The sequence below is a fragment of the Puma concolor genome, chromosome D3, assembly GCF_028749965.1.
Source record: "Puma concolor isolate L17-30 chromosome D3, mPumCon1.1.hap2, whole genome shotgun sequence".
Lineage (NCBI taxonomy): Eukaryota > Metazoa > Chordata > Mammalia > Carnivora > Felidae > Puma > Puma concolor.
This window is the reverse complement of record NC_141678.1, coordinates 34,748,318-34,765,048: the sequence shown is the minus strand read 5'-3', so window position 1 is coordinate 34,765,048 and position 16,731 is coordinate 34,748,318. Positions and strand designations below refer to the sequence as shown.

The following is a 16,731-nucleotide window of genomic DNA, read 5'->3' as shown; positions in this document are numbered from 1 at the left end:
CTTATGGATTCCTATGAAAAACTCAACCCAATGAGAAAAGGCGTATCAAATACACATATCAAATTCCTTTTAAACATGCCTTCTCACTTCATTTTAATCCAGTCTGATTTCCTTAAGAACTAAAGACCACTCTGTGAACTAAGTAATAACTTGGAGGCTTGCTCAAATGACAAACGATGACATGTGAGTTTCGCCCAAGATGTCATATGGAATATGAATCAAAAGAGAATACAAAACACTTACGCAGCAGATGCTCGGAAAGATGCAAAGAAGACAGTGTTGGGGTCCGTTTTTCTGAGTGAAGCTTTTGGACTTTCTTTTTCTCTAAGTGTGAGCAATTCAATTTAACGGTGGAGGGTCTACATAAAATACTCCTTGGGTGCTCAACACTTGGGTACCTTTTTGAGGCAGAAATGTTTATTTCAAATAAATCACATTCAATAAATATTTACGACTTTTTCCATACTGTTGCCTAGAGAATTCTCTTGTGATTTTTGGCAGATTTTGAAGTTTCCCAGCTCGTATAAGAGAACCGCGGAATGGCACAGTCAATGGAGATAAAAATTAACTGAAAAAAATAAGCCAAAAGGTACAGAAGGAACCTTCAGATTTTCGAAGAATAGTGGCACTTTAGCCAGGAGATCCTTTAACACCCACAGTAAAAATAGTTGCCTGGAGCCAACAATGACCATTGTTGGGATCAAGATAGCAGGGAGAGAGAGAAAGCCCAACGCTATAGCTTCAAGGTTTGGGAAAGTAAGGATTTGCAAATTCCAGGATGGGAAAAAGATAACTTACTTGAAAACGAAAAGGCTGATATTAGAAAATGATAAACACGAGGATGTTAAGGTTGGTAAAGACAAGCAGTGACTGAAATGAACAAACGTGAATTGCGAGCACTGGAAGAAAACAGGATTGTTCTATCACACATCGGTTAGAAGTGTCTTACTTTTACACATGCAAGTTGAGAGTCATCTTCTCTTAGGCTGAGATGGTGATTTCAAGGGAGAGGGAGATCTGGCTTGGGGAAGAAGGGAGAAGGGCACAGAGCGGTTCTGCAGGTCTTTGTTGCTGTTTTCCCTAAATGCCCCCGATGGGTCGCTGGCCTCTGGAGAGCCACTGCACTAGTGGGGCTTGAGGAAGATGGAAAGAAGGACTGCTTCTCTCTCCTGTGCCCCAGGAAGGCCGCAATGCCTTGGTGTTTGAAAGGCAAAGCTAAATGCAAGCATAATGACTCAGAGATCAATATCTTTCACCGACTTTAGGAAGATACAGAAGGAAGTCACCAGTTAGCTAATGATTCTTAGTTTAGAAATGGCAGATGAGGTTGGCTGCCTCCCTGGGAAGGCTTTAAAGAAGATTTCCCTTAAATCAGATTTCTTAATCTCCCTATGTTCATTTCCCTAATAAATGTGATCTCTTTCTGTGAGCCCCAAAGTACTCCTACGATAAAGATGCTTACTTTCAACTCATCTCTGTTTTGGCATCTGAGGTTTTTAAAAAAGTATTTATAAATCCAAATTATAATTCTACTCCATTCGGGATCGCAAGTTTCAGATGTATACATATCCATAGAAAAATGCTAAAATAAAGTTGGTAGTTGTATAGGTTGGGTACCAGCTGCCATCATTCATACTCCACAGGCCCCATCTGTGTACTGATTTTTTTTTCATATGTTCTTAAAACACACACACACACACACACACACCCGAGATTTATCATGTGAGGTTCAGATGCTATGCATGTTTACCACTGGTGTTCATGTTGAAGGCAGAAAGATAGGTATACATGTCAGTAATGAGCTCTACTCATAGCCAATGGGTAAACTGTTCTGAATGCAGGGAATATTCAGAGCCCATAGGCTGTCCTCTGGGAAGCCTACTTAGAGGTGTTCATGAAATGGAAAACTCCTGTGTTTGTAATTAAAATCAATAAATTGATTTTTAATTCTTAGGATTCTTCTATATTGACTTGCTTAAATACGCACTCTTGATAACTCTAGTTTATCCCCTGGGATGGAGATTCAATGCCTTTTCAATAATTCACGTGAAACATGTCCAAATGTCTCCTCTCCAGGAGGCATAGGGCTTGAGCTGACCAGCAAGCGAATAGGGAGTTCCTGAAGGTCAAGGGCTGAGCGTAGAGGTCTCTCTCGTCTCAGGCAGCAGAGATGCCTACGCAGCTGAAAATGAAGTACTAACAATGAGACCCAAGAAACCAGGAGGGGACTATAGAAGTTGCCCAAACCATAGGGGTGATCAGTGGGTATAAAAGTCAAAATGTGGTTACTGGGCATTGAGACAAGATTGGCTCGGGTGAGATGACATGTGGAGGGTGTGTGGAGTGGAGGAGGCCATCCATCACCTGGGACGACCACTGGTGAATGGAGCAGACATGCAGAGTTGGGTCACCTCGACTTCAAGAGACATGGTCAGAATGTACAGGATCTTAGCATTTGAGTGCCACCCTAGCAATACACTTACTATGTCTTTTCTAAGTAGATCATTGGGCTGCACCAGAAACTTAAAATCATATTGTTTAAGAAATTTTTAGAAACTGTAACCAGATTATGTTTACCAATCTCACTGTAAATTAGGTAATAGAATGCATGTCCCAAAAGGTCTATTTGAAATACAAGATATTTAATCCCATAATGGAGTTCATTATCCCTTGATAAAAGACAGAACAAAGTTTACTAATGTATGGGGGGAAAATTGGCAATTTTGGGTCCTTGACCAGTGGGGTAAGAATCATTGCACCGGGTAAGACTAGGAATGAACCTATTAAACTGCCCCCATTCCCCAGGTCGTAACGGTAAATCAGGGCAATATTGCATCACAGAGATTCATGCCCGTGTTAAAGCCTGAAAAGATACAGGGTAGTGGTCTGTCCTATCACATCTTCATTTGAAGAGCCAGTCTGGCACCTGCAGAAAACGGATGGTAGAACACCACAAGCCAAACCAAGCTGTAGTTCCATTGAGGCTGCCGGACAGAAGCAGTATTGATGCCAAAGCAGATTAATAAGGCTTCGGGTACATATTATATGGCCAGGGATTTGGCAAATATGTTCTTTTCCATTCTGGGGGGGGGGGGGGGAAACAACAACAACCCAACAGTAACCTGTATTCAGGTGGAATAGGCAGCAACATTCACTGACTGTTCTGTTCCAGGGTGTTTTGAAGTTTTCCATCCTCCGTTATAACACCATATGAAGAAATAGGAAGTGCCTGGACATCCTGTATGACAGTGATCCATGACATTGATGACGTGTGATGGAGCAGGACAGCAGGAAAAGCTAGTGTCCTGAAGGCCTTGACAGGATGCTGGAAATTCAGGGACCTGTCATTCAGGAAAGTTCCCAGGGGTCCAGTGATCAGATGGGCGCTGAGATACGTTCTCCGGATTAGAAGATAAATTCTTGTTTTTGCATCCCCTACCACGAGGCAGAAGCACAGTGCCTGCTATGTCTGTCTGGCTTCTGGATGCAACGCACTCCACATCAAGAACACTGCTCTGGCTCAGATGACACAGGAGAAAGGCCTCCAGCTCTGAGTGGGGCCCCAAGCCTTGCCACGTGGCCCATAGGATCCAGCAGAGTCTATGGTGTTGGAGGTGTCAGTGGTGGGAGAAGAGGCAGTCACACAGCTGATGGCAAGCCCTGGTGTTCTGGGGCGTGATCCTATCACCTGCGGCAGATATTCCAACACTTTTTGAAAAACAGATCCCAGTGCGTCACTGGGACACCCGGTGACTATACACCTGGGACTGCCCCTTAGGAGCTGTCATAAAGATTTCTGTCAGATCCACCACGTCGTAAAGCTGGACGGGCCCTGCAGCAGTTCATTACGAGAGATGGACGTGATACGCTGGGACTGAGCCCAAGCAGGAAGAAGAGTACCATTAGATTGTCCGAACAGGGAGCCCAAACTCCACGCCACTCGTGGTAGATGCCCCAGCGCCCCACCACCAGCTCACACCCGCGGCCATGCGGAGGTTCTGTACAACCAGCTCAAGAAGAGGAAAGAGCTCAAACTTGGTTTACACAGCATTGGTTAGCTCAGTATATGGGTGCAAGGTGAAAATAGACAGGTGGTCGTATTACAGCCACACTTCAGAGAAGATAATTTAAAAAAAAACAAAACACGGTGGAGATGAGAATCCCAGGGTGTACTTCTCTTGCTTTTGTCCTGTAGTCTCCCCTCTGCAAGGCTTTGGGGTCAGCAAGGACAGATTAGAAAAACTGCAGGGAAAGGAGATGAAGAGATCTAGCAGTGGGGTCCAAGGTTGGTCTAAAACCGTTGCCAAGAAGTCCAGGTTCATCTACCCATCCCAAGTCTTAACTTGATTTGAAAAGGTTTGGGAGCAGGGGCTATCAATCAGAGAATTAAAAATATGCTTGTTTTGAAGTAATCTTTGAAACACATAGCTTTGGAGGGGGGGAAACAAAGCAAAAGGGAAGGGAATTTGTCAACATCTAAAACTATACATAGAATTACCTTTGATCTAAAAATTTCATTTGAGTTTTTAGGTCAAATTCCAGACCTCCAACAATATGAAAAGACATATATATATATATAAGGTTGTTCACTGAAGCCTTGGTTGCTTATCACAAAATATCGGAAACAGCCTAACTACTCATACAAAGGAGAGCAGTTGATAGTATCTGTCCTGTGGAGTACTATGCAGCCGTAAAAAAGAGTAAGGAAGCTCTCTATGAACTGATATGGAGTGATTTCCAGGATATACTATGTGAAAAAAGCGAAGTATGAAAAAGAATATAATATTTAGCCCTTCAAGTAAAAGTGAGGATTATATTAGAAAATACACATGTATCTGCTCCTTATGCCAAAGGACGAAAAAAAGAATATTTTTTGACTCTAAGAAGCATATCTATGCTTCACATACCCCAAAATTAGTAATTGAAGTGAAGAGGAGAGGCAAAATGGAATACAAACAGTAAAAATGAATTTAAGTGTATTATAAGTGAATAATACAATCATAGTGAATAATAGAACCATAGTGAAGGAAGTGAGAAAGAAAAACACGTAAGTAACCTTGGAAAACAGTATGCTGACTGTATACTATAAAGTATACTTTTACTGTAAAGTAAAAGACAATATGAACTATACAGAAATATCCTGCCCTAGTCAGTAAATCTGTTTTTCACAGAGGTATGGGTTAGCGATTCTGAGATTCCTCTACGTGCATTCGAGGATTGAGCAAGTAAGTACATTTATTGTGGATAATGAGAGTTAGGTCTCCTACTATCTTACATGAAAGAAGTTGCAAATAAGGAGGAAGAAGTCTAGAACGAACTCTGGGATGTTAGATTGGGATGGAAGGCATCGGTATGATCATCATTTTTGATGTAGATAGATAGATAGATGATAGATGATAGATAGATAGATAGATAGATAGATAGATAGATAGATAGAAACTATATGGATTTCCTAGCTTTGTCCATGAAAGGACCTGAAGGCAATGACATTCCAGTAGCATGAGCACATCTAGGGGCCAATCTTGGTTTCTAACCAAGGTCCCAAGATCAGGACCTTCAGGGATTTAGCAGGGAAAATATATGATGATCCTGAAGGAGCCCCCACTGGCCAAATGTGGGACAAGGTGATCAACAATATAAATGATGATAATAGTGGGTTATAATAAAATAAATTTCCATGGGTCCATACTTAGAAAAATAAGTGGATGAATAAGTAAAGAAATGACAGGAAAGGGACAGTTGTTCCTTCCAGTAGATTCCAGTGAGCAAATGTGGAAGGAATGATGGAAACAGATAGTCGCTGGTTCCAGGCAAGACTCATATGGATGCTAAAATATGCGAGTGAAAGTTTGATTAGAAACTGCGTCTGCAGTGTCTCAAAGTGTCTTCTTACAAGATACTTATCACAAAGGGAAAAATAGCAACTTTCCAGTGAGGAACCTGGGAGACACCACCTTAACCACATGAACAAAGTTGTGAAAACCAGGAATAAACTGGCATTATGGACATCTGACTGAATGCACTGAGAAGGGCTGGCTATCACTACTGCAGTATCCTTGCTAAAAATGCAGAACCTCAACCCAATCAGGAAAAAAAATCAGACAAACCTCAAATGTGGGGCATTGGAAAATAATTGGCCAATACCCTTCAAAAATATCAAGGTTATGAAAGTCAAAAAAGACTGAGGAATTGTCCCAGTTTGGAGGAGATGAGGGAGAGATCACAGCTAAACGCAAGATGGGGACCTGAATTGTACCCTGGACAAGTCAGAAGACATTAATGGGAAAACTGGAGAAATTCCAAGAAGGTCTATGGGCTAGTCAACAATATCGAAGCAATATTGTTTTCCTGTTTTTGGTAATTGTTCTAGGGTTATGTAAGATATTAATGTTAGGGGGAGCTGAGGGAGGGCAAGGTGTAAGTTGAACTTGATGAACTCTTTTTGCAGCTTTTCTGTGAGCCTAAAATTATTTCCAAGGAAAAATTAGAAAACAATAAATGTATATTGAGTGCCTTCTGTATCCCAGGCCCTGTTCCAGATGATGGAGATACAGCAGTGAACAAACTGAGGTCTCTGCTCACAGAGGCTACGTTAAATTCTAGACCTCATGTTAATCACTGACCATTTGTAATAGAGAAAACAAGAATACAATCTTTACAGACAGAATTATTCTGACTCAAGGTTTACATAATTTATGGTGACATGCCACTTCCATCTCAATGGTTTCATAAAAGCCAACGTACAATCAAGGACCGAGCATTGTTTACCACAATGCCAAACAATTTTGGAATTTATATGCCCTTTCTAAAATTGCATGGGGACTAAGTCTTCTTGGTGAGCATAGTCTAATTTCAGCGTAATGTATTTCTTCTGAAACTGAACCATGATGGTAAGATTGATGTGTGATAAACCACACAATATCTGGATTGCACTTTAGGTGTAACTATAGAAATGTAAAGAACAATTCATACACATTAAATCCATGGCTCGCAACTGAATTTCGATTTCATTTCCATCCTTCAGTTTTATAATTCTTCCAAATCTGTGATTCTACTGATTTTTCAACCAGATTAAAATAGGAGGAATCATATATCCCAGGTGCTTTGTGCTTGGATTTATTTGTTTGAGTTGTGTCCAATCACCCTCTGAGGGTGAGGAAACTGGGCCAGAGGCAGCCTGGTGGGTCGGTTGTGATGCTGACTCTTGTCCCTGACCACAGAGTGCAATTGCAGGGGTATTGAAGAAACCCTGTAAGGTGAAACTGGCCAGAAATGAGGATGGGTGCTGTAAGTCTGGAGTCAGAGCTCTGATGTTTAGGTGACTTATTCTTTGCCCGCGTGTGCCAGCACTGGTGGATCAGTCATATAAAGGGAGCAGAGAGGAGATAAACAGAATGTGGAAAAAAAAAAAAAAAAAAAGGCAACGTCTGTGTTTTTCCAAGGGTCCGAGCATTTTTATCACACCTGTAAGGAAGTAAAATCTTGTGAACCACTGAGGCTATGGTAAATTTCTCAGAGCCTTTTAATTCTAACCAGAATGTCCAATGGGAGGAAGCAGCTCAATGAATGTCTTCCACAAGTTTCCATGGCCATGCAATTGTATCTAAATAAAATCAAATCTACATGCTTGGCTTCGACTTCTTTCAAACATGCTACAAATTGGCCATGGCTACTAAGTAAAGTACGAGGAACATTGCGCTAAGGGCAGTACCTAGAATGCCTACAGTGTAGAACACTTCCCCTATTACATTGCGCTGTCTACTTGACTTACACATTTCATGGCACAAACTGTCCAAATGAATGAATCAGTGGAGTCCAGGCACACCTCTGGACTGACCTGTTTAGTCCATGCCTGCCAGCCTTTCTCCACCTCATGGGAGCAATGGTTGCGGAGAGTGAATTTATACTGAACTTTTCAGTTTCCTGACTGGCAGCTGGTTAGGTCTCAGGTTGGGTATCTATTTCATCACTGGGTCCCCATCCTCCATTGGGCCCATTGGCTTAAACCACTGATTTTACTAAATCTCTGCAATAAAAATAAGTGATCCCCAAATAGACTAATATTTCTATTTTTAATGTAACGAATAAGAGCTTCCTTACTATGCCGATAGCATATAATCCAGACTGATGTGACAGCACCAGCATCAAAGCTCAATGAGAAAAGCCTAAGGGGAATTTTTCTGAAAGTGAGTATTTGTCAAAGTTTGCCACTGAGTTTCCAGTGGAACAATTCAGTGTCTTGATTTTTATCTTCTTCATATGAATGTATGGTCTGAGGTATCCCAAGCTATATAATTTCTTAAAAAGGAGTCAAAAATGGACATTCATGCCTACCTATGAATGAGCAATTATGAAGTAAATAACAATAATGGTAACATTTATTGAGCCCTTACACGTGCCAGGTATTGTGTACAGGTATATACAAGTATTGTCTCATTTAATTTTCACAACAATCTTGTGAGGTAAATGGTTTTATTATCCCCATATAAATGACAGTCAGAAATTGAATCCAGCTTTGAGTAAGCCTGAGTTCTCATCCCCAAGCTATTGTTTAAAATGGCCAGGATAGGGTCTCCTGTTTGGCTCAGTTGGTTAAGAGTCAGACTCTTTAATTTTTTTTAATGTTTACTTTATTTTTGAGAGAGAGAGAGAGAGAGAGAACAAGCGGGGAGAGAGAGGGAGACACAGAATCTGAAACAGGCTCCAGGTTCTGAGCTTTCAGCACAGAGCCCGACGCGGGGCTTGAACCCACGGACTGTGAGATCATGACCTGAGCCGAAGTCAGACGCTTAACTGACTGAGCCAGTCAGGCGCCCCTATACGTCAGACTCTTGATTTCAGTTCAGGTCATGATCTTGTGGTTGGTGAGTTCCAGCCCATGTCTGGCTCCACACTGACAGTGCAGAGCCTGCTTGGGATTCTCTCTCTCTCTTCCCCTCTCCGTCTGTCCCTCCCTCCCATCTCAAAAACCAAAGCAAAACCCAACCCTACAAATTAAAACAAAACCAAACAAAACACAAACAGCCCGAGAGAAGCTACTGAAATGCAAGGAGATAGCAATAATACTGTTACAGAGTGAAATGAACAACCTATTTGTGCTAAACAAAAATGTTTTTAGCCTTTCATTTTATTGTGGTAAAAGTTATCTGACATAGAATTTACCAGGTTAACCATTTTTAAGTTTACAGTTCAGCAGCATTAAGCGCATTCACACTATCTTGCTGCCATTACCACCATCCATCCACAACTGAACAGAAACTCTGTAACCATGAAAATCTAACTCCCCATTCCCATTCCCCGCCCCCCTGCTCCCCAGAAACCACCATTCTACTTCCTGTCTTATTTCACTTAGCTTAATTAATTCACTTCCTGGCTTATTTCACTTAGCATAATGTCTTTCAAGTTTCATTCCTATAGGAGCATGTGCCAGAATTTCCTTTTTAAGGCTGAATAATATGGTCTTGTATGTATCTAGCATGTTTTGCTTAACCACGCATCTGTTGGACGTCACGGCTGCTTTCAGCTTTTGGCTATGGTGAATAATGCTGCCAGGAACATCACATTTTTTTGTTCTTGGAGGTAAACAACAACAACAAAACACCACCACTACCACCCACAACAACAACAAACTGCAAAACACCCTCCAGAGAAAATAAAGTGCTCTAGTAGAAAATCTCAGAAAGGTGAGTGAGTTAAGTGTGAGTGTGTGTGTATGAGTGCGGGCCTGTGTGTTTATATGTACCTGGGTATAAAAAATGGCACGATCTTGAAATGGCCAGATATCTGCAACGCATTTCCCGACTCTCAAGGATTGAATGACTTCCGACAATTCTTCCATAATCCCTTTCAATTCCTTCTCTTAAAGCCCATCACGCATTGGATTATGCTTAAGTCCATTTAGACCATCAACTTTTTCAGGACTGAAAGTAAGTATTAGTCTTCTTTGTGTCTGCCCTCCCCTATACCACAGGACTTGGCCCAAAACAAGTCGTCAACCAGCAACGGGAATAAAGGAAAACAAAAAAAGAATCCTCATTATTTTCAGAATACCCTAGGAAATTATTTCTGGTTTATAAAGTTTCTCATTAAGAAGATAACATTTGGTTGTGGGTTTAAATGTCCAATAATATACATATATATGGCTTATATTTCAAAGGAGATATCAAATTTTGTGAACAATCATGTCACAATCGTTAAATGCCAAGCACTATGCTAAGCACTTTATACACATTATACCTTCTAGTATGTACAGCCAATATCGAATATGGGATGTATTGTTGCCATGTGATAGATTAGGCCATAGTATTTAATCGTATGACAGGGATGGAGTCTGAATTCCAGTCTGTCTGATGTCCAAATCTATGTTTTTCACCCCACATCTACTCTAGGTTTTGTTAAGGCTATACAAAGAAGCGTGTGTGTTCAGAGACTATGAGAAGTCAGGCAAGGTGTCAGATGTGGATTTTATGTTCATAGGCATCTTTTAATTTCTTCTTGCTGGGTTGCCTTCCAGAATAACTGTATTCATGGGAGAAAACCCATTAAAAGCCACACTAGGGCCTGGTGACAATGGGGGAGACAGACATCCTCACTCTGTTCCTGATGGAGGTGTGAGTTGTTGCAGCCTTTTGGATAAAAGTATGCGATATATATTGAAATAGACAATATCTTTGATCCAGTGATCCCAGAACTGGAAATCTCCCTGTGGAAATAAAAGCATTCTATGATAAAGATACACAAACAAGGATGCTTATTGCGTGCTGTTGGTTGTGATAAAAGCCTAGATCAATTTACATATTTACCAATAAGGGAGCAAAGAGTTCTATAGTAGGGTAATCTATTCTATGGATTTAGCTGTTAAGAGACTGAGTTAGAGGGGCGCCTGGGTGGCTCAGTCGGTTAAGCGTCCGACTTCAGCTCAGGTCAGGATCTCGCGGTCTGTGAGTTCGAGCCCTGCGTCGGGCTCTGGGCTGATGGCTCAGAGCCTGGAGCCTGCTTCTGATTCTGTGTCTCCCTCTCTCTCTGCCCCTCCCCTGTTCATGCTCTGTCTCTCTCTGTCTCAAAAATAAATAAACGTTAAAAAATTAAAAAAAAAAAAAAGACTGAGTTAGATCTATGCCAAGACCTGGCCAGATATCAACAATATACTGCAAAGTGAATAAAGCAATGGTATGGTAATATGTTAGAATTCGTGTTAAAAAAAAAAAAAGAAAGAAAAACCACACACACACCAAAAAGCAAACTGGCTATGTTTGTATAAGTATGGATAAAGTTAGAGAGTGATAACACAGCTCAGGCAGTTAAACGGGTTACTCTAAGTGGAATAGAAATTGGGAGGTGTAGGAAGAAACTTTTTGTCCATATGCTTGTGGATTATGTCATTTGTTACAATGACACATGTTGCTTTTACAGTAGAAAAGATTAACTGAGAAAACGCGTAGTCTTCAAATGATTTTTCATAAACAAAGATGATTAATCTCACACTCTTAACTGTTTTAAATGGTTATAAAAAGAAAAACCCCCAAGATAAGTCCTTTTTCTAACTCTTCTTCCAGCCTCGATTTTGTCTGGGGAGACTCCCATCTGCCTTCTTTGAGGATCTATATTTCTCACGGATGTCTGACAAATATGCCACAATAAGCACCACCAATTAATCCACACTTACATGACATTGCATCCCAGTGATACTTCCGGGCCTCGTACCTGTTTTGGTCAGTGGTCAGTCTCTATGATGTCTCTCTGTTTTAGACCCATGTTTTTGTGTGCACTGACTCAGCTTCATTCCTGTTTTACCTGCAGCATCCTTGTTACTCAGTCAGGAGTCACTTGCTACTCAGCAGATTTCCATCCTGTTGACCTCCTTCTTGATCCATTCTTGGCTTCCCCGCTGCCTCCCTCACTGCAATACTCTAACATCCTAAGCTGAAAGAACACATCGAAGGGAAGCAGGTGCTTATAAAATTTGGGGGAGGGGTGGAGAAGCAGGCTCTGGATGAGGCTCTCCAGGAGTGACTCCAGGGCAAGACTGACCTGCCCCACCTGGGCAGCTGCTCTCTGAGGCTGCACCTCTTGCCTCTGACCCAGGGATCAGGAAGCTGGAGCCAAGAAAGGGCCGCTGCTCCTGCTGACCTGTAACAACGGTCTCTTGACATCCAGGAAGCAAGCTAGTAAATGGCCGCTGGAGTGTTGGTGCAGAAAACTGCAAGTGTCTGGGGGTCCTCGCCTTGCCTCAGCAGAAAACAGCCAGAAGGGACAGAAAGCTGGCCTTTACTCTCACGTCTAACTTTCAAATCTCGTTGGAGTGTATTTTACTACTCAAACTTCCTTCAAGAACAGAATCCTAGCCACAAGAGAGCTACTTCATGTTTGTCTCTCCTGCTTGGATGTAGCCCTACAGGGGCAGAGACCACGTCTACTGGCTCACCATTATGCCACCAGCACCTACCACGGTCCCGGGCACACAGCAACAATTCCACATGTAGCATGTATAAGGCAACAATGCTGGATCCGGGCACCACCCTAAGCTCTCCGTGTGTGTTAACTCATTTCATTCTCACAACAAGCCTCAGATGTAGGTATTTGTAGCCTCCCCAGTTTACACATGTAGAACAGGCACAGGGAGGTGATGTAAGCTGCTAAGATCATATGGTGGTAAACAGGACTTGAACCAAGCAGTTCAGACCCAAGGTCTGTACTCTTACTCAACACGCTTTACTGCCTCAATGTTTATTGCAGGTATGAGCGTTTCAATGTTTACTGAGTTGTATTCCACTGAGAATAACTGATCATATACAAATTCAAAATCACAGAGCACCTTTATAAAAAGTTTAACGTGTTTAACTATGGAGAAGATGGTTATACTTTGTTACCATAGGTACTGGTAACTTCTTTTTTATTTTTATCCTTGCCAAACCTATGAGATAATCCGTCCAAAGGTGAATATTATTAGTGATTCAAGTGCGTCGAAGTAATATTCAAGGACTTCATACTTCTGAGACTCATAAAAACTTCTTAGTAGCTAGAGAAATATACTTGAGTATACATATACTCAACATATATGTATATATACTTTCTCTCTTTGCTAATACCTTAAGAGAACTTTATCTAAAGTTCTCTTTATATATATATACATATATATGTGTATATGTGTGTGTGTGTGTGTGTGTGTGTGTGTATATATATATATAAAACCTTAGAGAGAGAGGGATTGCACACGAGTGAGAGAGCAAGCGCAAACAATGAACATTGTTCTCTTAATCATTTTCAGTTTTCATTTCGTTGCGGCTTTGGGAAAGGCAAAAATGCACAGGATGGAAAATTGGGCAACTTCTCCCCCATAGTTTAGCTCTATTACTGCCATGAGATGTTCTCACCTGCGTTTTCATTTCTCTATTTAACGACAAAAGTAAAACTTGCTGATATTCAGTTGTTCTGAGAAGAGTGTGATGATGTTTGTAAGGATCTTTGAACTGCTGGAAGAAACGTATTCATAAATACCAAAGCAGAAGCCACTTAAATAGTGCACTATTTAATGAGGAATAGACGATTCAGGAGGACTCTGAGTCATTGTGAATTTAATGCTCTAAAATAGTAATAGGGGAATTATTCCAAAGATGTTTCATGTATTCTTAGACTACCAGATAAATTCTTATAGAGTTTAAGACCTATATCTATATGATATTTGAAGCCATATTGAGAAGACAAAAACGGTTGAGCCCAAAGGTGATGACTTAAATGGACTGGAAAACTGGAATACATCCAATCCAGGCTTCCCATTGAATTCATGGTGAAGGGGCAACCGTTGTCCCATATGGAAGTGACTGAGAACTTCCTCAGCATGTTATACTTGCTAATTGCTGTTTGTACACTGGGATTCCCAAATTCTTTCCGGTAAGAGAAATGTCTGTCTAGCCGTGGAGAAGCCAGTTCAGCCAAGGCTAATTTGCCCATGGATAACAGTTCCGAGGCAAGCAAAGATACTGGAAGTTGTGACAGCTTCGGGTTGTCGGTTCACAACTAAACATGTGTGAGACACCATCCTATGGAGTACTTGTTAACCTTACCTTTTTTTTTTTTTTTTTAACCTTAAGCCCTCTTTTGGTAAACATACAATCGTTGTATTTTCCTTTAATGATGATTGAAATTTCAAAATAAATTTTGTGAATAAAAAGAAATCAAAGGAAAGGTAAATTTAGAATATACTTTTCAAACTATTTAAGCACTCCCATCCCATCCTCCGAGGTTTTTCACGGCTTAAGATACATTCTTCTTGTGTAGTGCAATCTTCTGCGGATGCTAGGTTAGCTATTCTGGAGAGCTATTCCCAGATGGGCTTTGATATATTTTTTGCACTTGAAAACTTTGGACTTTGTGCCTAAGCTTAGATTACTGTTCATTTGCTCATTTATTTTCAAGACAAACTGGGCTCCTCCTTCGTGGTGGCAGCATCAATATGTCCTTTCTTTTGTGGTGCTTCCTAGAGACTTCAAGTAGCACTGGACAGATTTATTTACGGCACGTTCATTTGTTTCATTTGATGTTCCTGTCCCTGATTACCCTGGCAATCGGGGAAAGATTTGTCACCACCTTTGCTCACGAGATTTTCCTCATTTGGTTCAGTTTACTACACGCTATCATAACGATGCAGATGGAATTCATTTCCAATACGGGAACGTGAACAACTGTTTCGGTTTTGGTCTATCATTAATAAAACCCAAGAACAGACGCCAGCAACTGAACGCTGTAGATTTTGACTTCTATTTCTAGCTTGGTAAATGTGCCTTGTCAGATTTCTCCAACGCCGCGTTTGCTTCCTAAACGTGGTGTGTTTCCTCATTTGCTTTCCATCACTGGATTGAATTCAGGAAGCAGTAGACGTTGGCTTGGAATACGACAGAGAATGTAGCCCTACCAACAGAGGGATGGGTCGATTTAGAGAACAGATTGACAAATCCTGGCCTGTTTTCCACAGGGCATATTTTATATTTCTAAGCGGGAGATCTCGGGTCAGTTTTCAAAAAAAAAAATTTTTTTTTTCTCCTTAGCACAGACGAGACGATATCTGAGAGCCAAAAATGAGCGTCAGCGAGCCCCACCCCATTCGCCGCCAACGGACCTCAGTCTCCTTCCCGCCCACAAACAGCCACTACTACAATTCCCAGCAAGCATCGCGCAGTGCCGCACAAGGGCCAGGCCCCACTGGTATGCTGGGAGTTGTAGTGAATGAACCTGACCACTCTTTCCTTCCACTAGGCATTCTCACTTGGAAGATGGTGATGTGCTGCTATAGCAGTTACTCCACTTTCGTAATCGGAGCTAAACGTGACCAAAGATTGCGCCCTTCTGCCCTGCGTTGCGCATCGCGTCGGTGCCACGGGGCTTAGCTCCGCCCCCTGCCCACACCCGTTCCCCTGACAGCTCGAGCTCCCGGCGGCCGAGAGGCCCAGATTGCGCAGGCGCACCAGCCGGCGCCGCGCTGGGCAGGACTTGAGGGCGGGACGAGAGCTAGGGGCTCCCGGCCGCCGGGGCGCGCACGTAGGCACGCAGGGGCCGTCACGTGGGGCGCCGAGGATCGCAGTGCGCGTGGCCGCGGCGGCTGGTGTGGGGTTGAGTCAGTTGTGAGACCCGGAGCTGCTGACCCAGCGGGCGGCCCAGTGGCCCGGCCACAGAGCGGCAGGCGTCGGGGGTTCGGGAGCGGTGAGCTGGCCGCATCATAGAGCTCGGCCGAGCCGGCGCCGCCGTCGTCCCCCGCCCCCAGCTAGCAAACCGCCGCCGCGGGCGCGCCCCCGCTCTGCGCTGTCTCTCCGATGGCGTCCGCCTCCGGGGCCATGGCGAAGCACGAGCAGATCCTGGTCCTCGACCCGCCCACAGACCTCAAATTCAAAGGTAGGCAGGGAGAGGGCAGCTGACCGGGGTGGGGCGGGCGGACGGCGAGATTTAGGGTGGGTGGGGGGGGGGTTGAGGGAAGGTCGGCGGCTGGCCGCGAGTGAGCGTCCCCTCCCCCACGGCCCGGCACTTTCCATTCTCCGGCTGCGCCCCGCTTCTGCCCTCGGCCCGCCTGCTCCGCGCCCGGCCCGCTCCCTCCCTCGCCCGCTTGCGCCTCGGTGCGCGCGCCGGCCGGGGCGAGGCGGAGGGGCCCGGCCCTGGCCCCGCCGCCGCCGCCGCCATCTTGCGGTCCCGCGGGGGCGCCTCCCGGGTGCTGTCCGCGCCGCTGCCCGCGCCTGGCACTTGTCCTTGGCCCCCGAGGGCCGTCGGGCGTTGTCTGGGAGGCTGTGGGTGGGCGGTGACCTTAGAGCGTGCGCTCTGGTCTGCGGCGGGAAGGGGGGCTCTGGGGGTGGCGCAAGTGCGTCGGTCGCCGGCGCCGGCTGTCAGCGGCGGTGGGAGGCGAGAGGCGAGGCAGCGGTGCGGCGGCCCTGGACTCGGTTCCGAGAGAGAACCACCCTTCGGCCTCGAGCAGGGCCTGGGTGGAGCCGGCCCTCGGCCCTCGCAGAGGGAGTTGCTACCTCCCTTTTTACCTTGTTTAGAACTCTCTGTCGGGTACCTGGAGCGCTAGGGAGGCGGAGAAGCCCGTGAAGTTCTCTGGTTATGACTTACCCGATTGTGTTGGCAGAGACCCAAGCGCGTGCGGGCAGGAAGGCTATGCGTCAGCCCGGGAATTGATAGTAGTAGGTTAATAGTAGACGTCTTCCTGGTCCTCCCGTGTGACATTTCAGCTCACCTTCTGTGCAGGGC

General features: G+C 43.9%; 1 protein-coding gene and 1 long non-coding RNA gene across 3 annotated transcripts in view; one reads left to right on the top strand and one right to left on the bottom strand.

Annotated features, from left to right (window-relative positions):
• Window positions 1-13,512: 13,512 nt before the first annotated feature.
• Window positions 13,513-16,712, bottom strand: LOC112868452 (uncharacterized). The gene is made up of 2 exons (XR_003224282.2): window positions 16,594-16,712; window positions 13,513-14,907 (listed from the first exon to the last, which is right to left on the bottom strand). It is a non-coding gene; the product is annotated as an uncharacterized LOC112868452 (long non-coding RNA).
• VAPA (VAMP associated protein A) overlaps window positions 15,543-16,731 on the top strand; it is a 45,385-nt gene continuing 44,196 nt past the window's right edge. Inside the window, exon 1 of one of the 2 annotated variants that reach the window (XM_025931469.2) lies at window positions 15,543-15,885. In XM_025931469.2, the coding sequence (XP_025787254.1) occupies window positions 15,807-15,885 (79 nt within the window). In that variant the 5' untranslated portion in view covers window positions 15,543-15,806. The remainder of the gene's footprint in view (window positions 15,886-16,731) is intronic. The other variant, XM_025931470.2, reaches the window with a different exon arrangement.